Source organism: Lepisma saccharinum, chromosome 2 (assembly GCF_977018435.1).
Source record: "Lepisma saccharinum chromosome 2, izLepSacc3.1, whole genome shotgun sequence".
Lineage (NCBI taxonomy): Eukaryota > Metazoa > Arthropoda > Insecta > Zygentoma > Lepismatidae > Lepisma > Lepisma saccharinum.
The window spans coordinates 15,081,439-15,100,490 of NC_139230.1; the positions used below are offsets into that span (position 1 = coordinate 15,081,439).

At 35.8% G+C, this 19,052-nt stretch overlaps 1 protein-coding gene across 5 annotated transcripts in view; it reads left to right on the plus strand.

Annotated features, from left to right (window-relative positions):
* Positions 1-17,774, plus strand: part of LOC145983923 (phosphatidylinositol 3-kinase regulatory subunit alpha-like) — a 521,211-nt gene extending 503,437 nt beyond the window's left edge. For all 5 annotated transcript variants that reach the window (XM_083117077.1, XM_083117079.1, XM_083117078.1 and 2 more), the window contains 12 exons: positions 3,609-3,743; positions 6,244-6,466; positions 6,705-6,803; positions 7,652-7,837; positions 8,535-8,663; positions 9,627-9,834; positions 10,556-10,783; positions 11,376-11,649; positions 12,257-12,504; positions 13,182-13,358; positions 13,707-13,937; positions 16,208-17,774. In XM_083117077.1, coding sequence (XP_082973203.1) covers positions 3,609-3,743; positions 6,244-6,466; positions 6,705-6,803; positions 7,652-7,837; positions 8,535-8,663; positions 9,627-9,834; positions 10,556-10,783; positions 11,376-11,649; positions 12,257-12,504; positions 13,182-13,358; positions 13,707-13,937; positions 16,208-16,427 — 2,358 coding nt within the window. In that variant the 3' untranslated portion in view covers positions 16,428-17,774. The remainder of the gene's footprint in view (positions 1-3,608; positions 3,744-6,243; positions 6,467-6,704; positions 6,804-7,651; positions 7,838-8,534; positions 8,664-9,626; positions 9,835-10,555; positions 10,784-11,375; positions 11,650-12,256; positions 12,505-13,181; positions 13,359-13,706; positions 13,938-16,207) is intronic.
* The last annotated feature ends 1,278 nt before the right edge of the window (positions 17,775-19,052 follow it).

A 19,052-nucleotide genomic window follows, 5' to 3' on the forward strand; every position in this document is an offset into this window, starting at 1 on the left:
GTCCCACTTTGAGGTCACAGCTGATATCTGGCAACGTAGCACAGCTGGGCTTCCATGTTCCGTGCCGCAGCAAGTACGTTAAGAAGTTGCTATTGGTCGGCCGCTCAGCCAGTCGCCGCGCTTTGCGTTGAGCTTTGGAAGCTGTTGTTGCTAGGACCCTCCCGGCACGAATGCAGCCAAATTTTGTCGCCAAGGGATTTCATTTCGTAATAAATGCAAAGTATCTTGTTCAATACTAGCGGTAATTGATTTGATTGAAGCCTGTAATATGGATCCACGTAAAAGAAAAACATATCCACATTTCAGACACATTGAATTAAATCATTTGTGAACGCAAATGAACTTAGGTGAACGGTGATATTTATAACTCTTTTCTGCCGTCCTTAACATGGAGATTTGATCAGTTATTAATAATAGTGGATTTAAAAAAGCAATTTTGATTAGCAAAACTTAATAATTGGTAATAAGTGGATGTGCGGCTAGTAACACCATCATAATTGTGCGTATTTCGTAACATTACGGGCAACCAAAAAATGACGCACATATGTCGTAGGCAAGTTTTGTAGTGTGACTAAAATAATAATAATAAAATACCAGATCAGTAGTATGAACTTGTACATTGGATGGATATAATTGGAAAGTAACTTTCTTTCACGGGACGTAGGTTGGCCTGAACTGCGCACGCGCTTGCCAACATTGATTGTAAATACGGCGAGAAACCATGTGTTGAAGCTGTTACTTTTTTATTATGATATGCGACTTTTTCGTATGTGAATTGTTCAATTTCCTTGAAGAAAGTACGACGCTCACGTCGTTTATCAAAAGTATGTTACTCAAGGAGTACTGTTCTCTGTTAAATGAACCGTTGTATATTTCTTCTTTAGAGTTTCAAGAACTTTGAACTGGCAAATGATTAATTGATTGATTGATTTTGTTTATTTTACTTTGCTTTTCTGCCACTTTTGACTAATCGCGAAGATGAGGATGATATGATGAAATTGGTGAAAGGACGCACAGGAAGAACACCCATACCCAAGTCGGGATTCGAACTCGGACCCCCTGGCGTCGTAGCGCGCTTTGGTAAGCACTCCGCCACGGGGGCCGGTCAAAGTGGCAAATGTGTGCGCACATCACGAAGTTAGTAAGAACACAGGACGTTCAATATATTGAAAAGTTTCTCTTTGGAAATTTGTTGACATGTTTGCTGATTTTTAAATTATTTACGAAATCGGAAGTATCATTCATATAAATAAATAATAGTAAATACCGGTATATAACACTGGCAGCGTTTACAATGCATGTGGCAAGGTGGAATTTTGAAAATTTTATGTAGTTAATTTCCTGCATGTGCATTAACTTATTCTGTCATTCTCGAAAAAGCCTTAGGGGGGGGGAGCTTCCGAACAGTTGTTCGGTGCAAATTTATGACATCAGCCTACGTCACACGATAATTCCCGAACGCAAAGAGCGTCCAACGAGCTCATCCCTTTGCACCACTGTGCATTAATTACACCTTGTTTCATGGGGGGTATGCAGCAACATGGTCCATGGGAAATCATAATTTAAATTTTGAGGAATAACTACAATTGGACACAACATACATCGAATACTGTGGAGAGTGCATTAACCAAAATAATGCTGTCATCGAATGGCTATTTACGGTGTTGTTTTAAACAAACGGTAAAACGCCTTGTTGATAACACTACCCTGTCAGGCACTCCTTTCATCAAATATGTAGCAAATTATTAAAAGAGGCATGCCCAAGATGTGTCTTCATGTGCTTGCATGTTTGTAGATCTGAATTATTTTTTGCCAAATGGAATTTATAATCCATACATATGTAAATAAAGAAATGTATATTTATAATGTGACTAACAACGTTTATGACGCATGAGCAAAGTGGAATTTTGGCAATTGTATGTAGTTTATTTCCCGCATATGCGTTAAGTTATTTTGTATTATCCTTTAAAGAAACCTTATTTGAAAAAAATACACTCGGGGGACAGTTGTTTTGTGCAAATTTATGGCGACATCCAGACTACGTCACACGATATTTCCCAATCGCTAGAGGTGGCCAATGATTTGACCACCTGTATTTTTATACCTTGTTTCATTGGGATATGCAGCAAAATTGTGGACACAACATATATCGAATACTATAGTTTTGATATTTTGCGTCGTTTTTCTTCCGCTAATCTTCGACGACAAGGGTGGGTGGTGATATGATGAAGTTATAGTCACAAAGGACACCCATACCGAGGCCGGGATTCGAATCTGGGATCCCTGGCGTTGTAGTGCTCTGTGATAACCACTTCAGTACAGAGATCGGCGAAACTATAGCGTATGAATTAACCCAAATTATGTTGTAATCACATTGCCGTTTACCGTGCTATGTTGATGAACAATACCTTGCCAGACACTCTGTTCTACAATAGCGAACTATAGCAGGGCCCAAGTTCCGATTGTTTAATTCAGAATTAATCATGGTATGCAGTCATTTTTTACATGGTTTGGTTTCTATTTATGTCTGTTAACACATACTTAAGAGTTTTAGTGATTATTACTGCATCTTGTCTTGAGAACAATTGTTCCCTTCCATTATTATGTCACTAAATGCTTTTGGTTTTAGGTTAGGTTTAGGGCTCTTAGCATTAATAAAACGTCCCTAAATGCTTCCAAAACCTCATCAGGGTGGAGGAACATAGTGGTTCGGATCCCACTTTAAACTGTAGGTTCAGTCCCGATTAGCCTTACTGTCCATAAAGTGGACTTAAAACACCAACTCAAAATCAAGCATGAAACCCCCGGACACAAAAGAGACAAGAGTGGCTGCTCGTTTCAAAGTGTGGTTGCATGTCTAAGCTACTTTTCAAATCATAATTTCTCTGGTAAGTAATACTTAGTGAAGCTTTTAACTGTGCTAAGTAGTTTGTCCAACCTTGAAACTTACTCCCACAACTGTTTCCAGTATTCTAAAGTAGTTCCTAATGCTCTTATAAAACTTGCAAAAAATCAATGAACATTCAGAACCTATACCTTTTCCTCTATTAAAGAAAACGTTTCTCACAGAATTGTGCACATTACTGATGTTACTGTATTTAGTAAATATCAGTGAAGTCCAGATTCAAACATTTGAACAGAACAAGCTTGTAGTGTGCAAGATTTATTTCATGCAAGGTATATGCAAGAGATAAACAATATTGTAAATGTGTACCGTGTTGAGGATTTATGAAGCCCCCAGAAAAGTGCCAACAAACAGGCTTACTTTACTTGGTAGCATTGATTAAAAAAATCTTAATCACTATCAAAGAAAGGCCAGTGAATTACAATACTAAATTTTCCAGTCATATTGCTATTACAAGCACTTCGTAATTTATTATTAACCTCGTCGGGAATTCGATTATGCATACATACTTCTTCTGCTATGTCATTATTGTACATTCACATACAAACGCTTAAGGAAAGAAAACAGTTACATTTCACTTTACAAGTTTAGAATAAAGTGTAAAATTTGCTATTGGTGTTTTGAAGTCATGCATTGATATTTTGTAATGTCTTACGTAAATCAGTTGAAAGGAAAACTATAGAATTTTAACTTTTACTTCCAGCCCATTAATGAATGGACATCAGCCAATGTGGTCGAGTGGATGGCAGCACTAAATTTGTATCGGTATGCCGATGTATTCAAATCCAAAGATATTAAAGGGGCAGATTTGATCCACCTAGATCGTGACAAACTCATGGTAAGCTCTAGAATAAAGTATTATTGACTGTGCCTGTTTTCTATCTGTTTGTATACATGTGCATAAATAATATTGTTAATTTGTTGTACATTTCACAAGAAAATGTACACAAGTTAGATCTAATTTTTGTAGATGGTCCGTCTTATTACTGAATGGTACTTTGAATTGTAGGCAGGGATTCACCATAATTACCTTCTCCCCCCTCCCCCAAGGTAATCAGTCTTAATTTTCACCAGAAGTAAATAGTTAAAGGTCTGTGTATCGAGAATTGGAACTGGGTCATTTTTTATTGTACAATTTCAGACTTGTTTGTAATAATTATGGATGTAAAGTAGTCAGTGACTTTCCCCTGTTGAAGAAAGCATGCCAGAAATGTTCATGGCAATAAAATTATATTTCTTGTCCCAACCTAAACTACATAATATATTAATTTAGTTTTGGAAATAGGTTAACGAAGAAGAAAAAAATAGTGTCCCGATCAGGATTCGAAATGGACATTTTTAAAAAGTGATAAATTCTTGATGTTTTCTGCATTGTGTCTTTTTTTTTCCCAGAAAAAAAAATATCACTCTAGTTTGAACATTTTCAATCCTGAAATTGCAAATTTGTCCTGTCCCGAATGGGTTTAGAAACATTTACCATGCGAGTTCTGCCCCAAATTATTTTGTTCGGCACAGCCTTCGTTCAAATTGGAAATTTGCTCAAACTAACGCTTTACTTTCGTAATCATGCTCTTGTCTGTTTTTTATCTCCGATTACGACAGTGATGAGGTGGAATGGTAGAGTTCCAGATATTCATGAAACCAGAATGCCATTCCAGTCAACCCCCTCCCCCCTCACCTTTCCACCTCCATTGGGTAAACTAGGGTTAAGAGTAATAATTGAAAATGTGGTGCGATTTTTTTGTGGTGTCCTCTTTTTTTCGCCATGCACTGTCCTCTTTTTAATGTATGTGTCTGGTCATCCTAATCCTGGGTTCGATACCCAGTGAAGACACATTGCACAGTGGATTCGGATCCCACTATAAAACGTTAACACCATTCCCAATTAGCCTATCTGAGAATAAGTCAATGTCTGTATTGGCAAGCACTCCGTTCTGTTCTCTCCCATTGCTTTCTTGTGCCGTTGAAGGCATCCAAATCTACGTGCCACCTTGCTGTACGGTTGCCACATTTCCCACCAAATGTCAGCGCTAAAGTCGTTTTCACATTCAGAAGAGACAACGGCGCTTATGGAGAAACCGTACAGTGTTGCCAGTGTATTTGGGACAGCACTAATGTTGCTCACAGCAGCAGCATTGGAAATAATTGTCAATTATTAAATTTAAGTAATTTCAATTCTATTATAACAAACTGCATGAAGTTCATATTTTTACTGAATGGTAATAAAATAACAACTGGAAAACTTGGTGGTGATTAGCCGGAATGCTGTGGTGAGCCAGAAGAGGCCAGACAACGACTCCTTACTTGGCGCGCAGTTCGGATTAAAAAGGAACTCCAAATGCATGGAAGTAATATTTCTGGGAACCTTTGAGTGGTTATAAAAAATAATTTCATTATTTTCTCCACAACTTTGTCGCTGGAAGTTTTTACTTGGAATTACAGAACAAGAAATGGCCAGCAACGACATTTTCTACTGCACGAATATAAAAAATCTCCACATACTTTATTTGAATATTTTTTAATGCAAATATGCTTTAAAGTATTGATAAATTCTGAGTACCACCATCACCTATGACAATTAAAAAACAGTGTCAATTTTTTAAATAATGGATGCTTCAATTTTACGGCATGTTTCAACGTTAGGAATGAAAACAATGTAAAAATTGTGTTTTCACAGAAAATTTGCATTTTTAATTTATCTAAAATTATGTAAGCAAGTTACCAGTTTTTTGTGTTCACCATCGTATTCTCTACAAAATTTCCTGCAAAACTGCAGGTACCGATTTTACTTAAGCTAAATTTGTAAATCCAGAAATTTCACAACAGCGCGCTCGTATTTGCCATAAGAAAAGCATTGCCCATAAGAGCCCATTGTGTCTTCTGAACGTGAAAACGACTTTAGAATGTCACCCCCCACCCCACACACACTCTGGGGCAGAAACGCACAGTGTGGAATCAGAAGGCAGACATCAGCCATACATCACAATGATTTCCACCTATTTACTACTCATATTAAAAATGTGGCATGTGATTTCTTCTTTTACAATTTTTCTACATGCAGTGTTATCAATGAAATGTCCCAAGTAGCATTGAGTTTTACATTGTTTATTGAGTAAATGTTGCCTCTACAAAGTGAAAGTTGCAATATGACTGTTGAGCACAGGGCTACAGTGAGTTGAATCCTGCAACTGTGGGTGGAACGGTGCTCTTGGTGACAATAGCTGCCGATTCGGATGGGGCCGGAATGCCTTGTAGTTGAGTAGCACTAGGAAAAATTACTGTGTATCTATGTATATATTTATTATATATTTTTTTATTATTTATTATTTTCCTTGCAGAGTATGGGGATCAAAGATGAATTCCACCAGAAGACAATTCTTATGTGCATTGATGAACTGTGTAGACGAACAGGACCACAAGATGCAAAGGATAACAACACCAACGAAGTCAGCGAAAACTCGACCCATCGCTTAGTTGAACATAGTTTCTCCACCTTGGAACGATGTGATAAATGTAATAAATACTTACGGGGGCTTCTACATCAAGGTTTTCTTTGTCAGGGTAAGTAATGTTGCATTACTTCATTTTGTACAAGATGTATTTCGTTTCTTCATACTTTCATGTGGAATGCAGTTCAGAATATTAAGTAATGATCAAAATAGAGTATGTGATGTAAGGAGTTTCTAAAGGAAAGTTTTCTAAGTGGTGATAGCTTTGTGCAAATTGTGATCTAGATAAAAATGCATTAATTCTTGATGCCGTATTGCAAAAGTATAATTTCTGTTTTATCTTGTTGCAGATTGTGGTTTAATAGCTCATCGTACATGCACAGCAACTGGTTTACCCTCCTGTTTGCCTGGTGGATTGGATAGACCTACAAGACTACAGTTCAAGTCAGGTAATGAAAGTTTCACATCTAGTTGATATTTTGACTAACACTCCATATTATATGCAGCTGTTGGTTCTATATATATTAAATACTGTGTAATGAATACAGTATAGAAGGGAAAACTCTTAAGGTGAACATAATTTTAAGTGTACCATTTTGTCAATTATACAAAATTGTAGACTATCGGAAGTAGTTCTGATGTACCAAACAAATAAATTTCATTCTGAAGTCTGAGCGATCAAAGAACTAACTTGAAATTCAATTATTTGTTTTCTGTCAAAAGTTACATGAACCAATCGGGTTGGTCCAGTTGCCTTGGCGAGGGAAAATTCTTGTGGTATTCTGCTTTGACAAAATTATGCCTGACAGCAAAAGTTTCCGAAGCACCCCCGACAAGGCCAAGTTGTAGTTAAGCCTAACGGTCACCGCAGCGTAGCAAACGAATGGGTCTCCAATTTTCTCTCTCTGCCTGAACTGCAAAGGAGGGTACATGTTGATAGTGGAAGGCACGTTTATGACTGAGGAAAAATCATGTGGGGTCAACACCACTCTTTGCACGTGGAAACTCCCACATTTGGAAACCAGACGTCTGGGTTTGTTCTTTGGTCGTATGGGCTTTATATAGTGCATGGAATAGGGATGTTTATGGTTTCTGCAGTTGAACTAAAATATTTGCACTGTGTGGTGCCTGCATAGTGGGACCACAAGCAAAAGAACCTGTGCAGAACTGCATGTCCTGTGCATCGTACTCATGCATGGAAGGGAGTATGAGGTATACCTTTATAGAGAATACCTGAAAACTTAAATGTGCAGGTGCATTGAATTTGAGGTTATATATTTCCATTGTTTTCTTGCAGTTTTCGGGTTGGGATTATGTTCTCAGTTTTCACCCAGTGAGAGACAAGCTCCTTTAATCGTAATGCAGTGTACACAGGAAATAGAAGCACGAGCACAAAGTGACCAAAGTCTTGACCTGTACAGAGTATATCGCACGTCTCCCCCAGCTGAAGTGTTGACCGAACTTCGGCAGAAATTTAACGAAGGTAAGTGCTTTTGTGAGAAATGAAGAGAAAGCTAAATACAGTGGAACCCCGTTTTTACGTTCCTGGATTTTACATTTTCCTGTTTTACATTCAATCAGGATGGTCCCAGCATAGCCAAATGTTATAAATCTTGCCTCGATTTTACATTTTCCCGCCTTTTAGGTTTTTTCAGCTTGGTCCCCTGAAAAACGTAAAATCGAGGTTACAATGTTTTCAAGTTGGCAGTTTATCAAGTGAATTTAATCTGCAACAAGCCTCTTCCCTTCATTCCAAGGCTGTTGATTTGGTAACAATTTATAGGTCAAGATGTAGTATGTTTTTAATTAAGAAAGTGAAAGGTGGATGAAAAAAATACAATAATTTTGCATGTACTCAAGAAATGATTCCCACTCAGCTGTGTACGCATAAGTTCTTTTTTAATAACAACAAAAGTGCAGAATTTTGCACTAAATTACATACCATTTACAGATATATCAGATTGGTAAAGTTATTGGTTATTTGACAAACACTAGAAACATACAGAAAAGAATGTGGTGTGTGTGTGTGTGTGTGAAACTATTGAGAAATTTAAACCAGTTTGCTAAACCATATGTAACAGTTTGAACTAACCTCATAGTATATATAGTATATTGAGATCACAACATATCTGTTTCTTTATAAGATCGATGTTAAGTGCTATTTTGCTTCTATTTTTTAGATATGGGCAACGTTGAGCTTTCAAACTATGAACCCCATTGTATTGCAAGTGCCCTCAAAAAGTTCCTACGTGAACTGCCAGATCCAGTGATACCAGTGCAGTGGTATGATAGGTTCCTAGAAGCATCTAGTAAGTATAATACCGAATATGTTAAAGTCTGTTATATCATTTTGCAAAGAACTTTCAGAATCAGTATTAAATCATGGTGCAAGAAAATATTTTGTGCTTCCAAGTTAAATTCTTTATGCAAGACCATAAGAGAAGCATTCAGAATGATTTAAATACAAACCTAAAAACTATTACAAATGATCCAAAAAAACAACATTTATTGTGGGAGATCAGACCTAACTGTCATATTAACCAACATCACAGATTTTAACAAGGAAAAATCAAAATATTGCATATTTTACATTACATAGGCTTTCATAAAATATTTTTATATAATCCTCACAAAAGGTTTGGAATATTGTTATATTAGGCACAACAAGTTTGGAATATTATTATATTAGGCAATAGGTGATAGGCACGGTGGCATATGTCGGCTACAAGACTAGAACATCCACCAGACAGATACCATGTGTTGTTGCATTCCAAGGCCGTGTTTTTGTCACCTATTGTCTAACGTAACAATATTCCAAATTTTTTGTGAGTAGTGTATATAGTTTAGTTTTTGTTACTAACAAAATTGCTGCATTCTGATCCTGGGATAATGTGTTTAGAAGTGAAAGAGTTGAGGTGTTTGTGTGATAGCATATCTCATTTTGCGTAGTATTGCTGGTAGCAGGTACTCTACATGGTAATGAAAACGAGTTCATTTCCAAGTAACAGTTTGAAGTTGGTTCATTATTTTCCCCCAAATTGAAATATTTACTGGTTTGTCACACTTAGATCTTCGAGTTCACCATATGTCATGGCACTTGGGAAGGATCATGTAAACTGTTTTTATTTGATGGAAGGAAGAAGTTCTTCACACTCCTTTTTCTCACTGATGTTCAAAATTGGTTACAAGAAAAAAATAAAAATGATTTTAGAAAATAATCTCAGATGATCCCTTTAGACAGAATTCAGCATTTTTTATTTTATTTTAACCAGGAATTCGCAATGATGAGCAGTGTGCATCGTGCCTATACCAGTTAGCCCAGCAGTTGCCTGAACACCACAAATCAACTCTTCACTTCTTGTTGGCTCACTTTTGTCGGATCTGCCAACTTCAACATGCAAGGGGCAACAAAGAACCACCAACCATTCTTGTGCAAGTGTTGTGCCATATTTTCTTGAGGCCTCCATGGGAAAGAATAATGTAAGTGAATGTTTAATTTGCTTCATTGCGTAGTTTAGTGTTTTCTTTATTTAAGTGTAATACTTGTGCCTAAAAAAAATAAGATTCCATTTTTTTGGTTGATCGATTTGTGATATTTTACTTTGTTTTTCTACCACTTTTGGCTAATGCCGAAGATGAGGATGAGTGATGATATGATGAAATTGATGAAGGGACACTCACAAAGAACACTCATGCCCAGGCTGGGATTCAAACCCGGCATTGTAGCACACTGTGTTAATCACTGTGCCATGGAGGTTGGCAACTCTATTTATTGTTGTCATATGTTACAATTTCTATGTGAGAAGCATAGTTTGGAACTTCAATATTTGTTTTTCAGGGGAAGTAGCTTGGAAACTTTCAATGCAAAAAATGTAAAATGAGGAAAATTTTGTAAAATATTACTGTGCTGGGATCGTCAAGATTGAAGCTATAACTGTGTGAAAATGTAAATTCCAGGAACATAAAATTGGTGTTGTATTTTGTTCAACAATAATGATGCTATAGTACAAGAAAATTTAAAATACTACTTTTTAACTGATTTTAGATCCTAGATTGCTTGTCAAGGTTTGGTGGTCAATTTGAAAATAAATCGCGCATGAAAGAAATAATAAAGAATAATTTTAGATAATACAAATACTTGAATTACAATATTTCCATCATTATTATGTGTTCCGTATAATACATCAAATTCTTGTTACAGACAAGTGGTGTATAACACTGAAGCACACATTCGCATAATGGAACTGCTTCTGCTTCATGGTGACTGGGGTGAAAAGTTACCAGAATTCGCCTCCGCACCAGCATTGCCTCCTCGTAAAGTTTCCAGACCCCACCCTCCAGGTTTTGAACAGGAGTTCGAGAAATTGGGTTTCCAAGATTCGCCTCACAGTCTTCAGGATGCTGAATGGTACTGGGGAGATATCACAAGGTTAGTTTTCTCAGAGTTTGAATAATTAAGCTTTTTCATGCAAACATGAGAAACATGCTAGATGTTAAATGCGAAAGCTATGTAATTTATTTTATTTAATATATACCTACTCTTGAAGTTAGTAAAAATGTACACTACATTGAATTTGGATCAAGAACAGTGTGGGCTGCAGAAATTGATCCAGACAAATCTATTAATTTACCCCCCCCCCCCTTCCCCATCCCTTTGAAAGTTTTCTATTTATCTTTCTTCACCACAGGTGCAAATAAACATGTTCTGGAACCATCATTTAACAACCTTACCACTATGTTGTTATTAATCATTGAAAAATATGTTCGGCTAGTTTCAGTATTGTGGAACTTTATAAAAGTACTTTGCTGAATGTAAACAGTAAAGACTGCACAAGAGTAAGCTTTTGAACTTTTAATTTGGTGTTTTAGAAACAGATATTTATGAATGAGTACATAGTCACTATTAGTAAGCCTGTACTTTTGATGTAACCTTTGTGGAAAACATGTATCGAATTTGAAGGCATGTATGCTGGTTTACTACTAGACCTGTCTTAACAATGTTGTTGTTTTTATTATTCTAGGGAGGACGTAAATGAGAAGTTGGTGGACACACCAGATGGAACCTTCTTGGTTCGCAATGCTTCCAATAAGAGTGGAGAATATACATTAACCTTAAGGAAAGGCGGGACCAACAAGCTTATCAAAATTTGCCATAGGAATGGGAAATATGGATTTTCGGAGCCGTTCAAGTTCAGTTCTATAGTGGAGTTAGTCAACTTCTACCGAAATGTTTCTTTGGCTCAGTATAATGCCACACTGGACATCAAGCTGTTGTATCCAGTATCTCGGTTTCAGGTAATTATTTCTCTTTTCTTCCAAGTCTAAAATAAATAGGGATGTGTACAGCAAGTTATATTAATTTTATATTTGTTTGAAGCCAGTTATGTGATTAGTTTGCTAATAATAAATCCGTACTTGCAAGCAGTTAATTAAATTGAATATATACAACTGTAAAATTTTATCATACATTGGCTATTACTGTATGATGGATGCTAGTATGGAGTACAGAAGTGTTTTTAACATGCACAAACCTAAACTTTAACTTTTTAGTTTGTTGCAGCTTCGGATGGTTTTGAATCCTTTACCACTGATATTATGATAAGAAAACACATGCATAATGACGATAAGTGTATTTATAAACGTAAGCATAAGTGAACTGTGAATTACACGTGAAAACACACAGTCTTATGAACAACGATCTTTTGCATCAGGTGTCTGTCTCTGCTCGATAGCTCTTTGCTACCCTATTGTTTTTTTTTATTATACTTAACATCAAGAGATGGCACTGGTCAGTTTCTTTTTACATATACATGTTCAAGGATTGAAGGAACATCATTATTATGTAATTATTACTTATGTGCTAAATAAAAACAACTAAGTTCATAATTAATTGATCTTTCAGGTTGACGAGGAGATTGGTAACACAGATATTGAGAAGGTTATTCAGAAGTTGGTGGAAATCAACAAGGATTATATTTCAAAAACCAAGTCATATGATGATTTTTACGAGAACTTCTCGCACACACTGCAAGAGATCAACCTGAAGAGGCAAGCATTAGATGCATTTAAAGAAGCTGTTATCATGTTTGAGGACCAAATAGAGCTTCAGGGGAAGTTTCACAAAGAGGCCCAACCTCATGAAGTGAAAAGGTAAGAACTTAACTTTACAGTTACTTTTAGAACTTACGACAAAAGTATGTTACATTGAAATATTAGCTGGTTGCTTGCTGAAGTTAAGTAGAATCCACACACACAGTTAGTTAAAATATATTTATAGGATGAAGTAAGCTCTTCACAAAGAATATCAAGAACAATTCTCTTAAATGGTATAAGCACCAGAGATAAATTTGAATTTAAAACTTCAAACTTGTATAGTAGTAATATATTGAAAAAATGAGGTAATTCTAAAGAAAATATTTTCAAAATTATGTACACTGCAACATTTTGAAATGTAGAATTAAACTGAATGCTGAAACTTGCTTTGATTGTTCCCTTGTTTGTAATAGCAATTTTGTCGTAAAATTTAATAAAGATGAAAGTGGTCAGCTCTAAAAATTTTGAAGGTATTTATAATAATTCACTGCAATGCAATGTCTAAACCAAAAATTGTAGAAGTTGGAAATAAGTTTTATGCTGATAAATTTTGTTACCTTAGTGTTTCAGTTAGTATCTGTCTCTGCATTACAAGATGGAACTGTGAGATTTTACATTTTCGTTTATGCCCATAATTAGTTGTTAAAAAAAAGTTATTATAATAGCATGTAACATTAGTAGATCTAGGACCTCAAATCATGAAAAGTGTGTTAAAATGTACCTCTTCTTTGCAGCTTAACAGACAACTATGAACTTTTAAAAACAAGACTGATAGCCCTGAAAGAAAGCAGAGAACAGCTCGAAGATAGTTTGAAGTCACAAGTTGCATTCAATCGGTCTCTTGATCGAGAGATGAACAATTTGAAACCAGAGATCATCCAGTTGTTCAAGCTGAAAGAGCGACATCAGAAGTAAGTAGAGTTGACTGTGACGTTTTCATGCAAAATTTTTGATTTCCAAATTTGAGTTTGCTGCCAAAGATGGTCAGAGATAATAGAAAATTCAGTTTCATAATAAGAACTCCTCATTCACTTGATTTGTCTTTTCTGAACTTCACATTCAGCAAATGAACCATTATTGGTATGGAACAAAATGCTGCAGAAATTTTTTAGTACAAGACCGTAATTGTGTGATATTATGACTAACCGTAAACATTTATACATTTATTTCACCCTTTCATTCCCTATGGTTATCTCTATTGTGCATATTTTGTACAAGGCAGGACAACACACTTACCATTTATTTCCCTTTCGTTGCAGATGGCTCAAAGGGCGGGGAATAAAGCAACACAAAATAAATCAGCTCCTCGCTGCATCTGTGAAAGACTTCGAAACTGAAGCAGATCTTGACAGCTTGCCACACCAAGATGAGTCAACATGGCTGCTAAAAGAATGTTCTCGAGGGGAAGCGGAACATCATTTAGCTGGAAAACCAAATGGAACCTTTCTTGTACGGCCTAGTCGAACTGGACAATATGCACTTTCAATTATGTAAGCATCATTGATTTGCTCCATTCTACCTTGTTTTTTAAATTTTGTGTGTATATTTTTAGAATTGTATATTTCTGTGTATATCATGTGAGCCCACGAAATGCCTCATATTGTTACTATACGTGAACACAAGCTGGGCCTTGGGGTGGAAAGGTTAGCATAATGTGCTATGAAAGCCTGCATGGATCCTGGTAGGGCATGAATTTTCTTTGTTTGTTCCATCATCACTTTATCATTAATCCAGAGAGGTAGAAAAGTGACAGAAAAACCAACATATACGTTCACTTCTTTAACAAGAAATTCCATTGCTAAAATCTAGGGATGGGTCGATATAAAATTTACCGATAACCGATATTCTACCGATCTGAAAGGTTCATTGACCTCCTTAATAAAAGTGTGTTTCAATGTGACGCCAGTGCAAAAGATATTCCATATTTAGACATTTAATTTTTTTTAGAAAGTAGTGCATGGAGATTATTCATAAAAATTGCAACAAAATGGCAGAATTTTGCACTAAATTATCAGATATGTATCGATATATCAGATCGGTAAAATAATCGGTAATTTTACCGATACACCGATATGCCTATATTGGCCGATACCCATAGAGTACAGATTAATTTTTGCTCGAGTCATTCATCTATTATTATTATTATTATTTTCCAAATTTTCCTTTGTATGAAAATGAAAATTAATATATTTAGATACTCAGTAAAACTGATACAATTTATATAGCATAAAATTTTATTTCCGTGTCTATGAAGAGTTGAGAAATGGAAACAAATTCTCCCACTCATGTTAATGTATGTCGTGACAAGTTAATTAACTCCCTTTTGAGTTTTTATTGCTGAGGAATATCCAAGATATTTTATTTATTAGAGAAGGAGGTAAATCAATGTTCCCATCATTACAACTAGGATTTGGCCATGGGGGAGAGGTGGCTAACACACAAATATATAGGAAATTTATTAAACCTAGCCCTGATCTATGTTCTCTCCTCACTCCTCCTGCTTGGAGTATTGGGAAGTACTCTTGACAGGTTTCAATCTTTTCCGGGGTAAAACTTTCTTTATTTCTGCTTCTGTACTTCCCTTGAACCCTTTGGCATCAAGATTTTGGGAGCTTAACCAACCTCTTTTATGTCATGTGACCATAGCAACAATCAACTTACTTCATTTCTTGGCTGTGACACTTTAATGGCATATTATTAACTAAGGCTGAGCCGATGTATTGGTTGCATGTTATTTACTGACACTGGCCAGTACTTTCTGGCATTTTGATTGTTTGTGGCATCTGCAAATAGCCTTGCAACGCTTTTGCAAAGTTAACTATTATGGAACTTCAAAATTTCCATTCATTTTGAGCCAATATTGCATGAAAAAACCTGTATTTCATGTTTAAATGACAGGTTGTTTTATATTGTGATGTAATTTTTTAATATTTTAAAGCTTATAATTGGAGTGGAATACTGGTACTCACCCACAAATGTTAATCAATATTTTGAACAACTTTTAATTCTTACAAGTTGTAAGCATTGCAGTATTAGGGATGGCCACAAAATCCGGATAGAACAGATTTGATGAAGGGTTTATAGGGTGCTCATATTGGGTCGGATCCAACTGTAAACTGTAGGTCCAGTCCCAATTAGCCTTACTGTGCATAAAGTGGACTTAAAACACAAAATCAATTAATGGAGGGTTTGTAGAAAATCCGTACAGTGAAATACAAAAATTACAAATAAAAGAATATGTGGATAGTCCGTAAAACAGATAAACGATAAAACTGTCTGGATAATGCACACATTCAGATGAATGGATATTTCGGATAATCTGAATATCGGAATAATCCATACATCAGAATATCTGATATTTGGATAAAACTTTATCCAAATTTGGGCCTCCCTGATGGCGTAGTGCCTTGTAATCAAGGAGGTCCTGGGTTTCATGTCCGGTGGATGCACAGTGGTTCGGATTCCACTTTAAACTGCAGGTCCAGTCTCGATTAGCCTTTATATGCATAAAGTGGACTTAAAAGAACAAATCAAACTTTATCCTGATTTGGCCACCCCTAATCAGTATCAGTAGGAATCAGTAAGGATGTGCTCAATATGGTATCGGCTTGGCCCAAATACTAACATGTTGGCCATAAAGGCATGCTGAGTAACATTTTTCTAATTTCTCAACTTCTGTATGATATAGAATTCATTACAATCATGCTTAAATAAATTAAATGTGTATCACAACTAATTGTTTCCTTTTTACATGTTGCAGGTGCAATGGAACAGTTAATCACTGCATCATTTACAAAACAGAACGGGGCTTTGGGTTTGCCGAACCATACAATATATATTCGTCCCTTAAATCATTGGTGCTTCATTATGCTCAGAATTCGCTGGAGCAACACAACGATTTATTGAATACTACTTTGTCATATCCCGTGTTTGCTCATGGATCTGAAGGTGGTTCTATTGCCTTTAGTCAAGCCCGGTGAGGGTTGAAATCCTGCCATGGGAAACCATGGACTGTCTGTGATATGGACTGTTCTACTGGTGTACCTGGATAAATAAATGCCAGTTCTCCAACAGCCACATTAGATTCTACATATTGGAGTCTGGACTTAATTATGTGCCAAGGTTTATGGAGAAACCATGTACAAAGGAGTGTCAGTAACGCGACCAGTTGTCTGTTTGACGAAAGCAGTGTTTCTGAAATAGGCAAGTTTTATCCACTCGCCCAGTGAGAATATTAACAGTATTGAGTGGTTATGATTTGAAGGTGTGAGCGCATGTATGTATGTGTGTGCATGTTGTTTTTAAATGATTATAATTGCACATGCTTACATACAGGTACTCGCACACATCTATAAAATTGTATATGTATATATACACACACACATATGTATATTTCTAAAAGAAGAAGTTGTTTTAAGCCATAGTTTTTGTGTATCATGTAAGGAGAATGCTAAGCAGAAAAAGAAGCTTTATCTTTTAAAGCAAGTGAGAATATATGTATCAAATACTCTTATATGATAGATTTATTTTCCCATTTGGGATCAGTATGATTGTGTTGGGTGTGTATTGTTAAAAACATCATTAGTGTGCTGTTGTGTGCAAATGTATGTCTCATAGACATGCATTTTGCTGTATGCGTCATGTAAACCAAAAATGAAGGTAAATCTAATTACATACATAAAGGAACTGTACACATAACATGTACAAAATAAGCCACCATTAAATACCTGTGTGGACAGTTCATTTAATTTGTGATATGTATGAAAATTTGATCTCGTTGCTCTTAATGACAATAAGTTGTCATTACTTTATAAATTGTTTGTGTTGTGCAATGTTATGATCATGTCTCCTCATCACCTATACCCAGAAAATTTTGAGAATATATTATGTAAATAAGATATTAATCAAGTTTATAAAGAAATTATGATTATATATTTAAATCTTGATGTATGTATATAGTCTTATTCCACTTTCAACCGTAAGTTGAAAGACAGAAATCTCATAAAAATTATTGTGAAACCAAATTGGGCAGACGAACTATGCAACCCACATTAGTATATTTTATGTTGACGTGTATTCTCCATGTTATTCAGAATTCATGGCATGGGAGATCCAAAAGTGGTTATATTTAGTTCTATTTTTTATTTCTGGTCATATGTGTTTGGTTCAGAAGCATAATACAGTGCTCTCAGGTGTGATGATTGATGCAGTCTATTCAACTTCAGCTAGGGGCATTAGTCAATAACATCATGTGATACACTTCATCCAAAGTGTGGTGTACTGAAGTTTGTATATTTGTAATAAAGAATATTACATTATATTAATAATTTTGTTTATATTTTTAAATATATTTATCCTTATTGTAGTCTTGATAGTGCTTAAAGAGAGCTAATAAGGGATGTAGTTTTCTGTGTTGTGTTAGGGAGATTGCACACCAAAGAGACATGTGGCACATATTTCACCAATTTAGTGGAGCCTTGTGCAGCCTAGCCTGTCTTGCAGCCATGGCCCAAATGTTTCTGTTGATTAGTTCATTGCACATGACATGTGCCACATGGTGTTTGTCACATGTGAAATGTTCTTTAACCTTCTGTTAGGCATGCCGTTTTCTGTAACATGGTGTGCACCTATCCCCAACCCTTTAACTGTCTTAAAGGTATGAAATCCACCATAAATTATACTGATCATGTGTGCAAAATGTTCTTTCTTGTCTTCTACGATCAGCTCGTTGTTGTACAGTTGTCCCTCATGCACCTAAATACGTAACAGTTGAAGCAGTGCCATGTTCACTTTTGGTCTAGTGGTCACTTTTGTAACTAACAAATACATACCTATGTGTCCTCACTAACCCACTTCTGTCTTTCCATGCATTAATATTTCTGTTGTTACGTATTTATGCACGTCGGACACAACTGTACATGAAGCATGCAACTGATGTTAGCATTGTAATATTATGTGGCTTAGAAGTGTAGCAGAACTATGCTTAGAACAAAGACAAAGAAAGGACATTCAGCTATGCAAAAGCACTCGTGTGCAGTATAGTTTACACTGTTGCAATCTTCAGGAAAAATATGCTTTCATTTCATTTGAGTTTTAAGTCCACTTTTATTCATTATTAATTTTGTGCAAATTACTCACAGTTGACAAATATTAAAAAATATTTCTATTATGAAAACACAATAAAAATATCAAATAAAAGGTCACTACTTACGATATTGTGAGTCTCCTTCGAAACTGCTATGTTTTGGAGGTACAACCACCTCCTTCTTCAGGCAATTTTAGACGTGTGTCTAAAATGTGTTATGTGTCTACCTCCGAAACGTAGCAGTAGCATAATATTGTAAGTAGTGACCTTTTATTTGATATTTTTATTGTGTTTTCATAACAGAAATATTTTTTAATAATAGTCCACAGATAGGCTAACTGGGACTGAATCTACAGTTTATAAGGTGGAGATCCGAACAACGTTATGCCTCCACAGACTAATGAATGTGGGACACCTTGATTACAAGGTGGTAATGATGCCACTATGTCATTGGGAAGGCACCAGGGAAAACATATGATATTGTAAAGATGCCTTGCCCAAGATTGGAACCTGGTAATGT